The sequence below is a fragment of the Leptopilina boulardi genome, unplaced genomic scaffold (assembly GCF_019393585.1).
Source record: "Leptopilina boulardi isolate dan_hultmark-lab unplaced genomic scaffold, ZJU_Lbou_2.1 LbouV2_183, whole genome shotgun sequence".
NCBI classification, from domain to species: Eukaryota; Metazoa; Arthropoda; class Insecta; order Hymenoptera; family Figitidae; genus Leptopilina; species Leptopilina boulardi.
In genome coordinates this window covers 313,391-327,906 of record NW_026137733.1, presented here as the reverse complement: position 1 = coordinate 327,906, position 14,516 = coordinate 313,391, and the positions used below count along the sequence as shown (strand labels likewise).

The following is a 14,516-nucleotide window of genomic DNA, read 5'->3' as shown; positions in this document are numbered from 1 at the left end:
TCATCGTTCAAACGTCACAAAAACAAAGGAATCAAAGAGAAAGAGTATAATAATTGATGCCTTTAAATCATAATATTGTCCCATTCAATCATAAAAATACAGGCAAATATTTTTCTCATTGTGAGCCGCTAATCCATGTCACAGTTATTAAAAACATATAAGCTTTTCTTCCTGTTCATCTTTTTCAATTTAAACTATAGTTATGAAAAATATTGTCGACAAAACGTACAAAAATTATATCAAATTCATTAGGACATGTACAATATTATTAGATTAAAAAAGCCACTGCCGACAACAAGTGTCTCGCCAATGCGGAAACAGCATTTTTCGGTAATGACGATGTACAATCCTATGCATCGAACAATAATTCATAGTGCTCTGGAAATTTTGAAGGAAGCTTAAATACTAAAGACTCAAAACATTTAACCCTTCAGAAAATTTTTATATATTATCACTTATACCGATGGGAAATAAAACTTTTAAAATATCTTGAAACTGTTATTAACAGTATAGCGATATTTCGTACATCAAAAACGTATGTATCATATTGAAAAGTTAAAGCACAATAAAACTTGACTTTCAGACCAGAAGTGCCAGCACAGTCAGTTCAGCTGTCTGAAATATCCTAATGTCTCGCCACTGCGGACAACGCCTTATACACAAATTATAAATTTTGAAAATTTACATAGAACAAAATTTTTTCTTTCTTTACAATAATCCAGCTATTGATCGTTAAAGAAAATTAATTTCCTAAATTTTTGTCTAATTCTAGTAGTACTAGTGTTTTCTTCGGAAGCTTTATATTTAAGCCGAAGTGTCACATACTTAAACATAATAAGCTTGATCAACTGTAATCGGTGATCAGACAAAATTGTTTGATAGAACATGTGTTCATCATTAACGAAAACGTTAGTCGGAATGTTACGGAATACAATACAAATCAAATATTGCAGAACATTTTTCGTTTTGAAGATTTGCATACATGAAAATGTTGTTCTGACCAAAATAATTATGTTCCTCTAAGAAGTCGTCAGTTGTCAAGTCTTCGATATTGGTGTCAAAGTCTATCATTGAATTTAAATCAATATTAAATTTAACAACTTTACGTTGCTTGATTTGGAGAAAAACAGTTTCATCTTGAGGTGTACAGTTTGCAAATTCAGAACTTGTGATTTCTGTGTGGATGAGCAACCTTCTGAAAGCAGATTTGAATTGTATGCATATCGGATTATGATGGCGGTGTCCACCTCTACTTCGTATTGCGGAGAAAAACAATTCTAGGTGATCCTGTGACAGTTTGTAAGTCAACAAATATTTAAAGAGAAACTTTCGTTACTGATATACTCGTCGTATATTCCTAAAATAGATTTTAAACAAACGATGTTCAGAATTATTTTAATTAATTAATTATACCTTACTTATTCCTTAATTAATTATCTTTTCTTTCTAAAAATGATGGTATACTTTAGCGCCTTAACTTTGAGCTCTCGAATTACACACGTGAAATTTAATCTGATTAATCCTGACTTGCGCGATTGAATTTCTTTTTTTTTTGGTCCCTTTTTCTTCCGACTTGAGAATAAGTATCTTGTGTACGCGAGTGAGAATTTACTTCCAAAGTTTAATCCAGAATCATCGACGTTTATTCTTTGTTAAAAGGTCTTTAATGATCAAAGTGCAATTGTATTCTCAATCAAGAACATAGTTTTAGGAAAATAAATAAATTAATATTGTTAAACCAAAAGTGGACTCATATTTATTTTGACCATGTGCTCGACAACTAATTAATACTAAAATAACCCTTGTTGCAAAATTTAAATTAAAATTAAATAGCCAACAAAAATAACAACATAAATTTTGGTCCTTCGAGCCGGATATTTTTCGATTTATCACACAACTTACGACTTTACAAAACGACGCCAAACACACAACATGGTGATAAGAAGGCCGAATACCTCGTGCTTCTCAAGTGTACTGTACAGCGTGTTATAATATTTGAAATGCTGGGGAAGTATAACAAACTCATTTAAAAATTATTTCTGCTGATTTAAAGTAAGTACTTATTCTTAATTACCTCGCCAGTGAGCTTCAACAAATAGGTAAATCTACTAAGTTCGCTTTGCTAAACTAAATTAACGCTTAATAAAATTTATTTGATTTTAAAACTTATTTTGCTTCTCGCTTAACGCTTTAAAATTATAATTTTATTAATTGTCCTCAAGTAGTGCCTTGTAAGTGTAACATCTTGCATGTGGGGAATAGTAGAGTACTCATGTGTAAACTTCAAGGTTTATCTACCCCCCCTTTTTTTAAATTAAATAATGACCAATTTTGAATTACACAAAATTAACGAAAATGGATATTTACAATTGCTAAAATTTGCTAAGCTTTAATATTACTAAATTACAAAAAAGAGAAGTCGCGTGAATCAGTCAGAGTGCTTACTACTTGTATTTTTTAAGCTCTTCACTGGTGATCAACAATCAAAATGGCGGAGATGAAAACTCAGGAGACTCTTGCCCTATTTATCACTCAACTCCATACGAAGATTATGAGTTCAAAACGTGCCAAGGAGAGTCCGTTAAACTATCTTGAGGGACGCTTATCAAACCTGGAAGAGTACTGGAAGGATTTTTACCGCAATCATTGGAAACTGATGTCAAATCCCGTTTATACCGAAACAGACTATTTTAAAAGTTCCCGGTTTGATGCGGTGGAGGAAGAATACATTGCAACCAAGGCTGTCATCAAACGTGAAATAAGTACGCTCTCTACTCCTAAAACAGAATCTGCACAAGACACTTCTGTACAAGGTAACAATGGTAAAGAAACAAATTTTAAACATTTACCTAACTTATCCCTTCCTAAATTTTCCGGCAATCAATTAGAGTGGGAAACCTTTCGTGACTTGTTCACAGCCATGGTTGATAAAGCAGCGCTTTCCGATGTTCAAAAGCTTTATTACCTTAAATCATCCCTCACTGGTAAAGCTGCAGAACGCATAAAAAATCTAACGGTCAACGAAACCAATTATCTCCAAGCGTGGACAATGCTTGTCAAGCGCTACGATAATCAACGCATTCTCTTATCAGCACACATGCAAAAATTGCTTTCTTGTCCGCCCGCGTCTAAAAGGTCTGTTGACGATATATTAAGACTTTTAGACACACCCAATGAGTCGATTCGAGCCTTTTCAAATATGAATAGACCAGTTGATTTGTGGGACGATTGGTTTGTACACATCCTCACAAATAAACTTGACCCAGTTACTCGCGAAGAATGGGAATCTTCTCTAAAGGATTCTGAGGATTTTCCAATGTATGAGGAACTTTCTTCTTTCCTCGAAAGTACTGTAAGAGCTTTAGAAGCTTTTCACCCCATCGAGAATTCTCCTAAACCTCTAAATAACACAAAATCCAAACCACAATCTAATCAATCCGATAAAAAATATAAGAAGTCACAAATTTCAGTCAATCACTCTCAGACTGAAACGAAAATTAAATCAAACTCTTGACCTCTCTGTCAGGCTTCTCATTTTTTATCGTACTGCCCTCAATTTAAAAGATTGAAAATAGTTCAACGTAGTGAACAAGTCCAACGCTTAGGACTATGCCACAATTGTCTTCGAAGTAATCATAAAATTGATGACTGCTCGTCAACCAAGAGATGTTTTGTGTGTTCTGGAAAGCATCATACCTTTCTTCATGATGGTGGTGAACACGCCGACCCTTCAACTTCAAACCAAGCCTCTTCACACTCTTCTGAACAGGCAAGTTGCAACGCATCGTACCTTTCCAATCATATCTCTTACCCACTCGACAGTCAATCAAGGGGCATTTTCGCAACTGCCTATATTAAACTTACCTCCCCTAAAGAAAAATCGATCGTTGTGAAAGCATCCCTCGACTCCGGTTCCGAAGGAACCCTCGTAACTGAACGAGTTGTTCAGTTTCTGAAATTACCTAAGCAGAAATGTGATGTCTCTCTGAAAGGCATTGGGAATTCCCCCCTCGGAAATTCAAGTTACAAGGTTGATCTTTGGTTAAATTCACCGAAAGATCCTAACTTCCAATTACCAATCAATGCTCTAGTTTTGAAATCTCTTATTCAACTCCTGCCCAAGAGCAGACCTGAGCATAGTAACTGGTCACACCTTGCTGATTTGGATCTTGCCGATCCTAATTACTATAATGAGGAATCTGTTGATTGCGTAATAGGTATTGATCTTCTTGGTCACACTTTGCTCCCTGGATTAAAACAACGTCCCTTGAACAGTCCTACAGGCCTTCTAACAACATTTGGTTGGATCACCTTTGGTCGATCAATCCCTCAACCCTCTGACTCACAAAATTGCTTCTCCACGCTCCAAGTGGAAGAAAGGGACTCGTTGAATCAACTTCTTCGTGCCTTTTGGGAAGTTGAGGAATTACCCAAACAAATTTTTCTGACCAAGGCGGAACAGGATTGCGAAAACATTTTCAAGGACACCCATTACCGAAATGAATCAGGTCAATACGGTGTTCGCTTACCAGTCTCTATTTCACCTGATCAATTAGGGGAATCTAAAGAACAAGTTGTTTCCATGTTCCTTCGAACTGAAAAACAACAATCAAAAAATCCTATCGCTAAAGCTAAATACAATGACTTCATGTATCAATACATTGAAGACACCCACATGAGACCCGTTGATGAAAACGATTCTAAAGCTTCATTTGTTAATTACATTCCACATCATGTAATAACAAAAAACAACAATCCTGCTTCAAAAATCAGAGTTGTTTTTAACGGTTCTTTTCGCACCTCTTCAGGATTGTCCTTGAATGAGACCCTTCACCCCGGGCAGAAACTGCAAACTGATATCTGGTTGATCATTACCCGGTGGCGATTCTGGAAATATGTATTTACCTGTGATATAGTCAAGATGTTTAGACAGATAAAAATCGAATTCCCAGACTGCAACCTGCAACGAATTGTTTGGAGACCTGACCCCAGTCAACCTCTAGTAGACTATTGCTTGACAACTGTAACTTATGGGACCAGACCCGCTCCTTTTCTAGCTATCAGAGTCTTGAAGCAATTGGCGTTAGACGAAGGGGAGAGATTTCCACTCGGCGCTGACGTGCTGATCAAGAACACATATGTTGATGATGCTTTTGCTGGAGGTGATTCCCTAGATGAGGCAATTCAAGTTAGAGATGAGTTGATCTCTATTTTAGCTTCAGCAGGTATTTCGCTCAGCAAGTGGGCTGCTAACGTCGATAAATTAGTCCCTACTGATTCCACTGATAGTAAAAGCAAAGACAAAAGTTTCAACCTTGAGACTTCTGTTTCCACCTTGGGCCTGCACTGGAACCCCGCATCTGACGAGTTTCACTATAAATTTTCCCCTATTGACTCCTCTCAACCAACGAAACGAATTGTTGCTTCTGAAATTGCGAAGTTGTATGATCCTCGTGGGTGGCTAGCACCATTTCTTCTGAAAGCAAAGCTACTATTGCAAAATTGTTGGTTAGCTGGCTCAGATTGGGATAAACTCCTACTGATCAATCTCTCTACTGAATGGATTGAGTTTCAACAGCAGTTACCACAGTTGAACCTTATAAAAATTCCCCGCTGGATCAACACTGAAAATGATCAATCGAATTGGGAACTACATGGTTTTTCAGACGCCTCTGAAAGAGCCTACTCTGCAGCGATCTATCTTGTCCATCGAACCTTCGCTGGTGAATCACATTCGAACCTAATCATTGCCAAAACCAAACTGGCACCTGTCAAGGCCATATCTCTTCCAAAATTAGAGCTTTGTGCTTCAACACTTCTCGCAAAACTGACATTAGTAGTCATCGAAAAATTAAACTGTTCTCCAAATTCGATCCACTACTGGTCCGACTCTCAAATTGTCCTCTCATGGATTCAAGGTCATCCTTCAAGGTGAAGCCATTTGTAGCCAAAAGGGTTAGTGAAATTCACTCCTTGGCGAAAGAAACTCCCTGGAGACATGTCCCTTCCAAGGACAATCCTGCTTATTGTGCTACCAGAGGATTCACTGTTGACGAGCTTCTCAATTCCACCTTGTGCTGGCATGGACCAGTTTGGCTGCTGAAATCACCCGACAATTGGCCTGTCTCGAATCAGACCCTTAACCCCAACATCGACCTAGAGGCACGCTCAAAATATATTGAAAAGGTCGACGAAATTCAAATCAACATTATATTGAACAGAGGGATCCCCGAGCTCCTCTCCTTTGTCTCGTCACTCACACAGTTACTAAGAGTGACAGCCTATTGCCTCCGTTTTATCCAGGCTCTACGAAATCCGAACCTTGAAATTGAACCCTATTTAACTGATGATGAATTAAAACGAAGCTTTTCAACCTGGATAAAAGTCGTGCAAGACGAGAATTTCTCTGAAACAATAGAGTTATTGAGAAGCAAAAAATCTTTGCCCTCAAGCAACCCACTGATCAAGTTGTCGCCATTCTTAGACGATGATGAGGTTCTCCGAGTTGGAGGACGGCTCCAGAGCTCACTGCTCTCGTTCGATGAAACACACCCAGTTACCCTGACAAAAAACAGCAAACTTTCCGAATTGATCGTCACTCGAGCTCATCTCGATACTCTTCACGGTGGTCAGCAACTTACCCTGAGTAGGATTCTCAAAAAATTTTGGATTGTCAGCTCCAAAACCCTGATTAATAAAATCATCCGAACCTGTATCAAATGCTTCCGATTTCGAGCGAACTTTCAAACTCACAAGTAACACTACCCAACTGTTAATCACCGATTTTGATGAAACTTGGCACACTTCTAAAACATGGAAAAATATTGAACACGTATTTTTTTATATAGGCCCGTTTTGAGTTTTAAGGGTAGAAAACACCCTTTTTCAATTTAAGGGATGAAAAGCAGTATTTCATACAGAAATTACTAGATTTGCTTGAAACATATTACTCGGGGGTTTTCGACGTCGCTGATTACGAATCTGAAGTCAGATTTTAAAAATTCAATATGGCGGACAATAAAATTCAAATTCAATCGAATTTACTTGAAACTCATTACTCGTGGGTTTTTGGGGTCGCTGATTACGAATTTGAAGTCAGATTTAAAAAATTCAAAATAGCAGCTCCAAAATGACAGACAACTTTTTAAAAAATTCATTGCGTTCGCTTAAAACTTATAACTCGGGGGTTTTTGGTGTCGCTGATTACGAATCAGATGTTAGTTGTTTAAAATTCAAAATGATGGATACATTTGTCTATTCGTGTGTATTTGTTCTAGAGCAATCCATTTGGAACTGGTTTCTAACTACGAGGCGAGCGGATTCCTTGCGGCCTTCAAGCGATTTACATCCCGCCGAGGTTAATGCGAAAAGGTATTCAGTGACAACGCTAGAAACTTTATTGGTGCTGCGAGAGAATTGCGGCAAATGTTCCCTGGAGCTTCCAAAACATTCATCCCGGTCGCCGAACTGCTGGCAAACGAAGGAACCACCTGGTCTTTCATCCCTCCACACTCACCGCACTTTGGTGGGATCTGGGAAGCCGGCGTGAAGTGGGTTAAGCACCACCTTCGACGTGTCGTTGAGGAGACACACATGACCTTTGAGGAACTAAGCACCGTACTATGCCAAATAGAGGCATGTCTGAATTCCAGACCTCTCTACCCGAATTCTACTGATGCAAATTCTCTCTCTGCAATCACGCCTGGACACATCCTGACTGGTGGATCCCTTGTTGCCATCCCTGAACCTCCCTTATTTAACGAAAATCCGAGCAATCGGTGGTCGCTGATTACAAAGATGAGAGACGACTTTTGGAATCGTTGGTCTCACGAGTACCTTCACCATCTTCAACAGCGCTGCAAATGGCTGATAGAGACCAATGCAGTCAAGGTCGGGGACATCGTGCTGCTTAAGGAGGACAACCTGCCCCGTGCGAGATGGCTACTCGCTAAGGTTCAGCAACTGCATCCAGGGCCGGATGGCCTCGCAAGAGTTGCTACTATAAAAACTAGCACTTCAACCTTGAAACGATCATTTTCTCGACTCGCTGTTCTACCAATTTGCGAAGTCAATAACGAAAATTAAATTTAATCTGCCTTAAAACAAATGGGAATTTTGTCACACCGTACATGTTTATTTCGAATTGGTTTTATTTTCATCTTGCGTTCTCTTCTAAAATCAAACGCACCCGGGCAGAATGTTCAGAATTATTTTAATTAATTAATTAATTATACCTTACTTATTCCTTAATTAATTATCTTTTCTTTCTAAAAATGATGGTAAACTTTAGCGCCTTAACTTTGAGCTCCCGAATTACACATGTGAAATTTAATCTGATTAATCTTGACCTGCGCGATTGAATTTCTTTTTTTTTGGTCCCTTTTTCTTCCGACTTGAGAATAAGTATCTTGTGTACGCGAGTGAGAATTTACTTCCAAAGTTTAATCCAGAATCATCGACGTTTATTTTTTGTTAAAAGGTCTTTAATGATCAAAGTGCAATTGTATTCTCAATCAAGAATATAGTTTTAGGAAAATAAATAAATTAATATTTTAAACCAAAAGTGGACTCATATTTATTTTGACCATGTGCTCGACAACTAACTAATACTAAAATAACCCTTGTTGCAAAATTTTAATTAAAATTAAATAGCCAACAAAAATAACAACAAACAATCAATCCTAAAAATCCCGTTTTCTTTTGTGTTTCTATTACTGGCGTTCCGGATATTTTCAAATTTGACAAATATTTAATATAAGAAGGAATTTTTAATCTCAACTCGTCCATATTTTTAAAATCAACACAACGTTTAGATATCATTTTGCAGTAATAATTTCTGGAATTTAACAAATCAAAAATTTCGTTTAGTATAAAACATAACCTGGCTGTCGGATCGCAATTACTAAATTCCGGAATTCGTAGATCATTTTTCAAAAATCTTAGTGCGCTAGCAACACTTGCACTGAAAACTTGGACAGCTAGATTAACTTTCATTTTCTCAGTTTTAAAATTTATGTGCCTTCGTCGAACTTTCATTGCAGCATGAAGACCTTGGATTTCCTGTATATGCACTAATTGTATTATATACTTCCAGGATATTATATTACCTTTTTCTTCACTTTTATTGAAACTTTCAGCTGTTTTGTCAAAGTTGCTTTCATCTCCCATTTCAATGCAATTTTCTGCTGTGTTGTCCATGTAGTCTCCATTTTCAATTGCATCGATATTTTCTGCTACGCTGTCCATGTGGTTTCCATTTTCAATGTCACCGCTATTTTCTGCTGTGCTGTCCATGTTGCCATTTTCAATGTCATCGCTATTTTCTGCTGCGCTGTCAATTTTGTTTCCATCTTCAATGTCGTTTTCACCAAAATGATTTCTTGCTAGTTTCACCATATGACACGGATCGAAAATAACAAATACTTTCAAGTTGCTTACAGGATTCAAGAAATATGGTTGAATTTTATCTATTGGAACGTTTATTTTCGCGCCTAAACATTCTGCCATTGTGACATTAGAAGATGTTCCATCGAAAGTAAGGGAAATAACTATTTCTCCCGCTAATTCTACTTCGATTAAACATTTTTTTACCAATTCAGATCGCTCTTTCCCTGTTAATGAAAGTATAAAAAAAGACCCAACTGGAATTTTAATATGCTTATTAACACCAACAGCCATGACTACCATTGCAAGTTTGGCCACTCCTAATTTGTCACTTGTCTGAATGATTTTGTTCCCTTCACCGAAATCTTCATATCCAAGAAATCTATCTTGTTTCCAATCAATGTGAGACATAATACTCATATCGTCCACCATAAGCGAAAGAAGTAATTTTTCATTTTTCAGCTTATATTTATTTACCAAATGTCGAATAGCTAATATTGCTTCAGAGCAAATACCCGGATTACAGTCTACTGATTGGTACCACCTCCTTATCGTATGAGGATGTAGCAAATTATTCAGAAAGTGTTTTCGAACATAGCTATAAGCTTTGGGTGAATAAAAATGCAGCGTTGACGCAAAACACTTTAATGACGATGTTTTGTGTAAATAATTTTTATTAAACTTTCAGACATACAATACATGTATAAGTCTTACAGTATTAGATTATAAAAAATTTATTACTAATTACATTATTATAAAAAGGATGTTCTTTGAGTTGTTTATATTAATTAAAATGTGATTTTTGTAAAAACACATAAACATATGTTTATCCGCCATTTTGAATTATTGAAAAGTAACTTCAGATTCGTAACCGGCGACCCCAAAAACCCCCGAGTAACAAATTTCAGATAAATCCATTGAGCTTTTGAAAAAATTGTCCGCCATATTGGATTCGCCATTTTTAATTTTTGAAAACTTATACCGTATTCGTGTTTAGTGACCCAAAAAACATAAGTATATGGTGCAGAAATAAAAATAATTCATCAATATATTATTTTTTGCAAAATAGTATTTTTTAAATCTTTTTTAGTGGAAAATCGCCATTTTGTCGTCCGCCATCTTAAATTTTGAAATTCGCAACTATATAGTTTTGTAGCTGGGTATTCGAGGACGCGATATTTTGGGTTCCGGAGCAAATTAACTGTCGTTTTCCATGTCAAAATATTTTTTAAATAAAAATTTTTTTGCAGAAAATCATGTTTTTTTGCAATAAAATTGTTATAAATATTAAGGATTTAATTATAATTAAATTTGGACTTCAGAATCGAAAAGAGCGATATATTTTACGTTAGAAATGGGCTATCCTGAATTTAAAAATTTTTTTATCATCTCTCAAGATAATGAATGAGATGGTAACATTTCCTTTAAAGAACCAGTTGATAATTTAAAAAAACTTTTAAATAATTTGGTATATGAATGTTATATTTTTATATGTATACATACGCATATACTCATATATACATATGAGAGATTCTTTTTCAATCGCCCCAGCCCAAAAAGTCAATGTTCTGGGATTGGCTTCATACTTTGGTAAATTGTTGTCCTATATGATAGTAATAAATCCCTAAAATATAAACTCATTAAAAAAATATTTGTAGAAAGTAGAGGGGGTTGAAGTTTTGACGTTAAGGGTAACATTGTCATTTTCAAATCCGTATAACTATGACAAAAGTTAATGGATTTTAATTTATCTATAATGAATTTTATTGCATTTTTCACGTACTTTTCAAAAATGTATACGAAATTTAAAAAAAAAAATTTTAACCCCTTTTTTTTCAAAATCAACCCTTATTTTTCGATTTTCACCCCTTCGGGTATTTTTTTTTTTTTATTTTCATTGGAAAGCTGAGGTTTTTTCCGATGAGCTATGTAAATATGAAAATGGGACAACAATAATTTTGTGAGTAACAGAATATTAAAGTAGGCGGTGCCGATAAGGGGTGTACCTGGAGATCATCTTTGAGGATTTAGATAGGCACCGCCTACTTTAATATTCTGTTACTCACAAAATTATTGTTGTCCCATTTTCATATTTACATAGCTCATGGGAAAAAACCTCAGCTTTCCAATGAAAATAAAAAAAAAACAAAAAAAAATTCCCGAAGGGGTGAAAATCTAAAAATAAGGTTTGATTTTGGAAAAAAAGGGGTCAAAAATTTTTTTTTAAAATTTTCGTATACATTTTTGAAAAGTACGTAAAAAATGCAATAAAATTCATTACAGATAAATTAAAATCCATTAACTTTTGTCATAGTTATACGGATTTGAAAATGACAATGTTACCCTTAACGTCAAAACTTCAACCCTCTCTACTTTCTACAAATATTTTTTTAATGAGTTTATATTTTAGGGATTTATTACTATCATATAGGACAACAATTTACCAAAGTATGAAGCCAATCCCAGAACATTGACTTTTTGGGCTGGGGCGATTGAAAAAGAATCTCTCATATACACATACTCTTTTTATTTAAATATATAACTAATTAATATACGTGAATCTTAAATGCAATCGGTATTGCCTATGGAAGAGGCTATTTGAATATTCGTATAATAGTAAAAATGAAATTTTTTTTGTTATGCAAATTTTCTAATATTACATTGCTTTGAAAAAGTAATATGATTTTGAAGATTTAAAACAGAAATTTGCTGACAGGAGAGTTTGTAGAGTACAGATGTGTTTTACCAATCTATGTGTGATGTTGAAGAAGGACATATACTAATGAGGTAAATTGTTATTATAATAATGTCACGATTTATCCAGCTGCCTAGATGTGTCTCCTTTAAACACTCGAATTGCTGCTTTCATCAAATTTTTGCATGATGATCTCAGAATCCATATGCATTGTTCTAAAGCCTTTTAGGATCAGTTTTTCTACAACCATGAGTGGAAACAGTTCGGTTAGTGATGCTTCAACAATTTGTATGATGTTCCTGAATCTGTCATCTCTATTAGTGATGATTCTTCTGGTAAGCACTCAGTTGGTCATAAACTTCCCTAGTGATCACATTTATATCCACATTATATATATCAATATATATGTTTTTTTTTTTTTTTTATTATTATTATGTGACAATAGTGTATAAAATGAGTGAGAATATTGATGAAACTAATTTTTGGGAATATATCGACAATTTTAATTTAGATCCTTTTGACTTAAGTGAAAATAGTGTAGTTAACGAAACATTTGATATTGAGAACTTGGAACTCGCTTCTGCCTCTTCGAGTGAGCAACTTAGTGAAGTGCCTGCATATGACAATATTTCCCTTTTTGAGCCAAGTCCCATTGTTGCTAGTGTTTCACAGCATCGTCTTCTTGCTCTCAGAGTCGCTGATTTGGAGGAAAAATTAGGAATTTTTCAATTTGCGATCTGGAAGGTGCCTCTGGAAAATGCTGCTAACATTATTTCTGCCTTATGCACTTCAATTTTAGAAGTAGAGTGTCCCGTTCAGGATTTTGTGATTGTGAGAAAATTAGATGTTAAACGCAGTGGGGTGCTTGTGCGTGTGCCATCGTTAGAGATGAAACAGTCAATTTTTACTTTTAGGCATCTATTTATGTTGAGAGGATATAATATAGACATTTTATTAATCTGATATTATATTTTCTTTTTGTTTAGACCACCGGACGATTCGTAATAATATATGCTCAAAAAGAGTAAAGAAAATTCTCTATTATTTGATAGAGATGAGGCAATTGTCCAAAGAATTAAAATCATCAAAAGGACTTCTTGGTTTTTCTCCATTTTTCGCAGTTTCTAATTCTCAGGAATCAACCAATCTGCGCATTCGAAGGCTTCCAAATTCTTGGACTGCACACCACGTTCCATCTGATGTGCGTAAGGCTTTGAAATCGAGGCTACGACGTGTGGGAAGAATATTAGATTGTTTGATAGAAATGTCCACAAATAACGTCGCGGAATTTAGAAGAAATGTGTCCTTTCCAGAGCCATATTCTGATGTCGAGTGAGTATAACGTGCACATAAACTATGTACATTGAAATTCTTATGTGTGTAAATTTTTTGGTTTTATCTTTCTTCCTCTTTTTTTTACAGAGACAGTGTATTAGTTGAAGAGGAAATTCCATTGATAACTGATAGTGATGACGATGACATTGACGTCGTTAATTGAATATCTTCTATTATATTAAAATGTTTGCTTGGTACACATGCATAAATTTTATTATTTTTAAGAATTTTATAATAATTTTATTCATTTTTTCTTATTCATTAGAAATTTTATTTATTTATTCTATTTTTGAATATAGTTGACTTGTTATTCCTTTGTATGCATGTGTACTTACAAGTATGTATTTCATTTTGTTTACTTAATTTTTACTTTAAGTGTACTTTGATCTATTATAAGTTATATTGTTTTTATAACATGTGATTTTAATTATTTGCATTAACTAGCTAAAAGAAACGCGCGTAAACGCGCGAGATATCTGCAATTTTTTATGAAAAATTAAAAATTTATTTTTATTTGACGGACACTTTTTGGAATTTTGATCTCACAAAAATAATAATATTATTTTTGTAATCGTTACTGTATTACTATTTCAACATTATGGTGTTATAATAATATAATACCTATTATTGCCCAGTCAATATGACCTTTAAATTTTGTACTCAAATAAAGATTATACAATGCTACGATCGTCGAATTGTCAGCAATACATTTAAATGACCCATCTCAGGATCCATGCAGGGTGAATTCCTATTTTGTTTACCACAAGGCCCATGAACTTAAAATCGCTTTACAATGTTAGAAAGTTCTGGATTCTTTATTTCGTCTGTGATTTCAGCACATATCATTTTATTTAAAGTTTCTGAATCGCAAATTTGTGTACGTAAACAAATAGTTAAACGCACATGTGTCAATCCATGCTTTTTTCTTCTCTATGAAAGACGATACATATAAAATTGTAAATGAATAAAATTACAAGTACCTTGAGTATGCTTAAGGTTAACAGTCCATCCAGGATCACCATAAGGAAACATTGTAGGATATGTCATAGGATCAAAATTTTCCCTAACAATAAGACTAGAAATTATTTTCTTATTATTTTCT

The 14,516-nt window shown here is 34.9% G+C and overlaps 1 protein-coding gene across 1 annotated transcript; it reads left to right on the top strand.

Moving 5' to 3' along the window:
• Positions 1–3,644: 3,644 nt before the first annotated feature.
• LOC127277842 (uncharacterized) lies at positions 3,645–6,759 on the top strand. The gene is made up of 3 exons (XM_051299233.1): positions 3,645–3,769; positions 3,823–5,931; positions 6,039–6,759. Exons 1-3 carry the CDS (start codon positions 3,645–3,647, stop codon positions 6,757–6,759), a joined length of 2,955 nt encoding a protein of 984 aa, XP_051155190.1.
• The last annotated feature ends 7,757 nt before the right edge of the window (positions 6,760–14,516 follow it).

Bases quoted from the DNA above. Each gene is read 5' to 3' on its own strand.
- LOC127277842 (XM_051299233.1), top strand. From the start codon at position 3,645: ATGACTGCTCGTCAACCAAGAGATGTTTTGTGTGTTCTGGAAAGCATC. The intron at 3,770-3,822 runs GCAAGTTGCAAC...CCCACTCGACAG, and splicing joins CTTCACACTCTTCTGAACAG to TCAATCAAGGGGCATTTTCG. The intron at 5,932-6,038 runs GTGAAGCCATTT...TTGTGCTACCAG, and splicing joins ATTCAAGGTCATCCTTCAAG to AGGATTCACTGTTGACGAGC.